This window comes from Saccoglossus kowalevskii, chromosome 21, assembly GCF_978046115.1.
Source record: "Saccoglossus kowalevskii chromosome 21, keSacKowa6.1, whole genome shotgun sequence".
In the NCBI taxonomy this organism is placed as follows: domain Eukaryota; kingdom Metazoa; phylum Hemichordata; class Enteropneusta; family Harrimaniidae; genus Saccoglossus; species Saccoglossus kowalevskii.
In genome coordinates, this window is record NC_140661.1 from 17,692,473 (window position 1) to 17,699,016 (window position 6,544).

At 32.4% G+C, this 6,544-nt stretch overlaps 1 protein-coding gene across 1 annotated transcript; it reads right to left on the reverse strand.

Moving 5' to 3' along the window:
• Nucleotides 1-1,678: 1,678 nt before the first annotated feature.
• On the reverse strand, nt 1,679-6,174 carry LOC146729680 (zonadhesin-like). Its single transcript, XM_085494911.1, has 8 exons — nt 6,073-6,174; nt 5,422-5,440; nt 4,901-5,044; nt 4,633-4,774; nt 4,345-4,409; nt 3,866-4,110; nt 2,065-2,351; nt 1,679-1,938 (listed from the first exon to the last, which is right to left on the reverse strand). Exons 1-8 carry the CDS (start codon nt 6,130-6,132, stop codon nt 1,929-1,931), a joined length of 972 nt encoding a protein of 323 aa, XP_085351037.1. The 5' UTR covers nt 6,133-6,174; the 3' UTR covers nt 1,679-1,928.
• Between the last annotated feature and the right edge of the window lie 370 nt (nt 6,175-6,544).

Sequence of the window (6,544 nt, forward strand, 5' to 3'; positions counted from 1 at the left end):
TCTAATTAGTCATAATTTTCTCCAGATTCGACTTAAGGTGGAATGATAGACAGAAATGAAAATATTGTAATCTTTTTTTTACATATTTTATGAAAATAGAGAGAATGGAATAATAATATGAAGTCACCGTACTCAGGTAAGAAAAATCGAGGTAAATAATAGCGTGAAAATAACATGTTTTGTCCGTTTTGAGGATTTTTATATATTAAAGTTTTGCCCGGAGCCATAAGGTGAACACAAATTTATATAGTGTTAACAAATATTTTCTATGTCTAGAAGTATTTTAAAAATGACAATGTTAGAGTAGATTTCCTTTGTGGAAATATGTTCACACTCTGGTCTATATAAACCGTTGCTGAAATGACATTTTAGGTATATTATTTTTGACAGTGAAACAAAGGCGTTCACACAAAATATCACAAGTAGCATTCTACTTTAAAATCAATCTGGCATTTGTTAAAATCAATCTGCTTTGCTTTGTAATACTGATCAACTACTCTATAAGGTAAAAATGACTGGTATTTTATTCATTTTTTCATTTATGTATTTGGTTCAACACCTACATTTTTAAACGTCATGAAATACTTAGCTAACATATCCCAGGAATCGCGAAATGTCCGTTGGCACAAGGCTCAATAATTAGTTCCTATTGTAATTTCATAAATATTATTTCATTGTATGTGAAAGAAATTCTTGTATCCTTATGATCAGTTCTCGTCTTTTTTATGAAGATTACATCATTTAAATTTCCGACTCGCAATGTTGTTCAATGGAGGTGGAATGAAAAATATGTTTGTTGTTACTCTTCAACTATAAATATTAATAAAGGCACATATCTGTATCCGCTCGAAATAATAGTAACAATTCCAAAATAACTGTTGCTAAATTGTTGATCAGGAGGCAAACACCTATTGTTACACGATTCGTATAATGAGGCGACATGAAGGGCGAACTTTAAGTTATTGTATATATAGCTACACAATCTAAACAGAATTTATTGTCTTAGAACTATAGTTTAATCGAAAGTTGTTTTGCCACTTTGGAGGTATTTACAATAACACAAATATAATTCAACACTGATTTAATACAAATTAAATTTCATTTAACATCAGTGCAACTTGTGTGATGTATAATTTCATACAGAAACGATTTGACTATTAGGTGAACGATAAGTGATGGGTGACACATGAGGAACATGAAGTGCTAAATCATAATGCATAACTTCATGTACACCATGATGTCTATACATCATTCGCTTACTAATTTGACATTATGTCGAGTATATATCAGTTCTTTTGTTCTGGGGGATTTTTTTGTCGCTTGCGGTCAGTCATTTATTTACATTGTTGGGCCTACATTTCCCTATACAGATATATTGTTGAGTATTATTCTCATTTTTAATGTATTTGTGTGCGAATTATATAACAAAGTTGTGTTCTGATTTGGAGGTTCCAAACGGAGATTTGAAATGGCATGGTGTGAATTCTTTTATTTCAAAAGTGTGCTGTATATCAGTGGCACCAGAAGCAGTGTGACTTCAACTTTTGTGTTCGGATCAAAACTTATCGACGATAATGCAGTACATACTGTCTGATACTCAGATTCGCGGTATGTACTTTGAATGTCACGTTTCACTCAAAGATACACTCGTATTTGCAATACAATGGAACTCAACGTCTGCTTTCCACATATTTTTAATGAACTAACCTTGTTGAACAATACAATACATTTACTTATCTACTAATTTCCCAAAGATTGTGGTCAATCACATGTTGTGTTATTTATTATATTACTCATGCTGCTTAACTTAAAAATATCATGTTGTTGTGTATTTCACATATAACCATCACCAGAAAATGACCAAATATTTAGATTTCTGAAAACTGATCGGGGTGTAACCATGTTTGTTCTTTTCAGTTGAAGATTTCCTAGAAACGTCTATAACATAAGAATAAAAAATATGGTTTAACTTAATGAATTGTCAAATACTGAAATAAAAAGTATCTTTGTAATATCATTTAGCAAACATTTATAAAAATATACATCAATATACAAACAACTTACTTTTTGTCATTCACTTTCCAGCTTTCACCAAATTCATTAACGTCTTTGGTAATGCTACCATCTGGTTTCTGGAAGTCATTGCGAGTATCACCATCTGCATTACCCATCAGACCGCATAGCTTCCCATTGTAAAACGAACCATTGTAAGATACATCCAATGCATGATTTCGCAGAGTCCAATTAAAAGTGAATGTCGTGTCTTTCGAAGTGAAGTACAGTTTAATATTCTTATCCTCTTCCTGGATTGTTATAACTTTATCGTCAGTCATTTGTCCATCTGTACTTCCCTGTGAAATTATTCAGAATATTTTTATGATGGCTATATTCATACAAAAAATTAAAAGGGAATTTTGTTTGCAACAACACAATACTACAACTCACTTTGGTAACATCCAGTTCATTAAATCAATAAAATCTTAGAAAGAACTCTCGTGTGCTGAGAGTATTGGAGACACATTAAAATTAATTCAAAATTTTAAGATTTGCTTTTCAAACAGGAAGCTTGGCAACTAATTTTTGTCTGCTATTTGAGATGCATAACATGAGAAAAATGTAATTCAAATTACAAAAAAATATAATACATTAATTAGTTCCAGAGTACCTCCACAATGAATTCATTTTTTAGATATCAGAAATGAGTTATTAATAGATAATCAAAATGTATGTCTGTGGATTACCTCAATAAGCCAAATTAATTATTATGCATCGATTTAACTCTGTATATTGTTCCAGGGTGCACATGTACAAAGTTTCATTATAATGTGATGATTAATCCTAACTAAATTAGTGGAAAGCTGAAAAATAAATCATTATGCAAATTAGGTATTTTTTATAGATGTATATTAACCTAAAACAGTGTGTTATAGTAAATATGTACCAAGATTCATTGAATTAAGATAAGTACTGTCACATACCATCTATGTACGAGGTTTCATTGAAATGTGATTAGAGCCTAACATTATGATTTATTATGCAAATTAGGTAATTAAAATGATCAGATTTTAACCCAAAACTGAGCGGTTCTGTACATTGTTCTGGAGCATCAATGTACCAAGTTTAATTGAAATGGAATAATTAGTACATGTGATATCAGCGTAAAAGCTGATAATTGGGTAATTATACAAATTAGTTGATTAATAAGCACACATTTTTACTTAAAATTAATCAGGTCTTTGGATTGTTTCATTGAAAACTAATGAAGTAATATTACTTGAAATATCAAAAGCTGAAAATTGACTGATTGTGCAAATTAGGTAATTAATATTTCACATATCCGTCTGTGCATCGTCCTATGTACTATGTAAGTTTCATTGAAATGTGATGATTAGTACCTGAGATATCAGTGAAAATCCGAAAATTGACTAATCATTATTAGCTAACTTATAATTAGCTAATCATAATTAGGTTAATTATATGCATAAATTTGTACCCAAACCTTATCACATCTGTGCATTAGTACAGAACATCTATGTACCAAGTTTCATTAAAATATAATGAATGGCTCTTTAGATATTAGTGGAACAGTCAAGGAACAGCTGGAAATTAAGTAATTATCATGCAAATGAAGTAATTAATATGTTTGAATTTCAACCCAAATCTAATCAAATCTGCGCATTAGCCCAGAGCATCTATAGACCAACACACGGTTCTCACGGTTCTCAGTGGACAGACAGACACACACACCCATAACAGACACATACAGACAGGGTAACTGAAAAAACTCCCATTGTGTGCTTCACACACGGGAGTTAAAAAAATTAAAAGGGGATTTTGTTTACAAAATCACAATACTACAACTCACTGTTGTAACATCCAGTCCATTAACGACCGCATATTGATTTCCAACAGTTATATTGAATGTGGTAGTTATTGTTCTAACTTGGTCTGGTGTACTGTCTTCTCTTGGTTCAAACTTAGTTGTGACTTCAAAACGAGGCTTGTTGGTGCAGTCCTTTAGGAGAATGTACCAGCCTGTTCCTTGGAATGTATATGCACGACTATCGAATGTCCTCATATGAGGATCACCTCTCACACCATCAGGAGGGCCTAATAAAAACATTAACTCACACGTTATGTATGAATGTTCTGCTTTTGTACATCACGAGAAATAAAAGTGGAGAAACACAAAAAAATGGCTCTTTATATCCTAATTGTTCACAGTCATCAATCAATTTATGTTACAGAAATAATTTATTTAGCAAGGACGTGAATTACCATCAATACATTCGAATGGTAGTGCACCAGATATTATGGAGAAGACAGATCAATCACTATACTCACATTCGCAGACTGCACCATCGTCCTGAAGGTTACAGTTGTAGTCATACCAATACGTGTTGCTAAAACTACAAATATAAGTTCATTGACTAAAATATAACTGCATAAGCCACAATAAATTACTATACCATCTTTCGTCATTTGGAAATCGGATCAATCGTGGTCAGTCGGTTATTGATTTAATATATTGTAATTCAGAAACAATACAAACAGTCACTCCAAACAATTATTTGTCATTATTAATCTTAACTGTGACCGATCTATGTTTAAAGCGACATTAACATTACTTACCTAATATCAACACAATGCTCCTCTCCATTGTCATTATCTGGCTCTTCTAAATCCCAATTATTGTAAACAATGTCTTGATTATCAGTGTCGTAAGTGAATCGCCCTTCGTGGTCTAAATCGGTCACCCCAATCCAATAGAATTCTAGTGAATTCAAAATAAAACCAGGCAAGTGCAAGCAATTACTGGGCTACATATAATAAGATTTCATTGTTTCATGATTAAAATCCTTAATAGAAAGCGGTTAGACTTGCTACGACATATTTGTACCTGATGTTGGGAGTAAAGCAAATATAGCGTTGTATTCTTGCTCAGATTTGGGTTGTGCTAGTACACAACCCATAGCTTCACAACTTTCTTTACCTTCATACCAGTTTACTGGGCTGTCCACAAGTTTGTATATGCTCGTCGAACCTGCATATCACACAGGGATAACGGTTAATAACATACCGATAAAATAATATCCATTAGCAACTAAAAAGGCACATATTCGGTGTAGCTGCTGAATAGTTTGATACAATTTCAAACTGTGTTATATAAAACCAATGTAATTGTCTTGCTACTAAGTGATGCAGTAACAGTGTTAATACGAACAACCACACGATAGATCCCAACAGTTAAATTGAAGCATTGAACACTTGTATTTTCCAAAACCGTGCACACATTTTCAGTACATTTAAACATGTTTTGTTGTAAACTTAGTAATTGATAGTGATAACACGTTCATAGTTACTGATTAACATACTGATATGGCATTGTCAGTGGTTTGCTAATAAAGAGAGTGTACTTACTCCTCTGCGCAAGCAGTCTCTGCATAAAAAGAAAGAATACAGCTGAGATGTTAGGTGTTAATGGCAAATGGCCAGTGTAATTTCGAACCAGTAAATTCTTCATTGGCGATGGAATACTTTACATATTTTTCGATAGATGTTGACTATGCTACTGTGTTGTAGAAATATGGCAATTTTCAAAGAGAAAAATCGTGTTTTCAAGGACATTATGTATAATGAAGAATTTATCTATAAAATTTTTAGATTTTAGAAACCGAAAATAACCAACACAACATTAAGACATGTACATAACATTGTTAAAACGTTTGTTTGGTCAAAACAATGGTGCCAAAATAAAATATTTAGATGTGTACGCTAGAATGTATCATAAACTATTTTGCACAGCCCATAATACATGTATTAGAAACAAATTTGTTTGAAAATGCTGAAATATAATTCCATATAGTAATGATATCACCTTCCTATATGACATTTAAGCTTTTGTCTTTTCGCGTGTGAAAAGAATAGACTACGGTCGTTGATTTAATGATACAAATATATAAATTTTAAATTGTATTCAGAATATATCAAACGAACAGAATGAAATATACGTGAATAGATGATAAGTGAGAATACACAGTACGTCGTAGATTAATAAGAGAGTAAACCTACCTCGTGCGGGACTGCTAGAGTCAAACTAGTAACCACAAGAATCAATAACAAACGTAACATTGTTTATGTATTTCCTACAATACTCTTCAACATAAAATGCTATATGGAGACTCCAGACAAACAATCATGCAACTGATAGATTTGATCCGTTCGTCCAAATTTAAAGATTTTTTTTGCTGACGCGCGTGTTAAATAATCACTCCATTTGGAAGCATTTCTATTGGCCAAATAAAATATTGCACCCGTAAGTGACTTTATTTGCGCATGTTCTGTTTCATTCCTTGATAGGCGACTGCTGGGAATGGTTGGTAGCTGAGAAAATACACTATGGCTTGCACTGAGTAATGCACACTACTGAGTAAAACAGCGGACATACTCGTACACTACATTGGTACATATCACTTCGTGCTAAGGGTTGCTTTTAATACAGTATATGTTATGGGAACATTGTGTCTAGATTGAGTGATTAGAA

What these genes read in the sequence shown, in the direction of transcription:
- LOC146729680 (XM_085494911.1), bottom strand. Translation starts at nt 6,132, where the DNA reads ATGTTACGTTTGTTATTGATTCTTGTGGTTACTAGTTTGACTCTAGCA. An exon ending in TGCTTTACTCCCAACATCAG is followed by an intron (nt 4,775 to 4,900) that starts GTACAAATATGT and finishes TGAATTCACTAG; the next exon opens with AATTCTATTGGATTGGGGTG. An exon ending in GAGCATTGTGTTGATATTAG is followed by an intron (nt 4,410 to 4,632) that starts GTAAGTAATGTT and finishes TTATATTTGTAG; the next exon opens with TTTTAGCAACACGTATTGGT.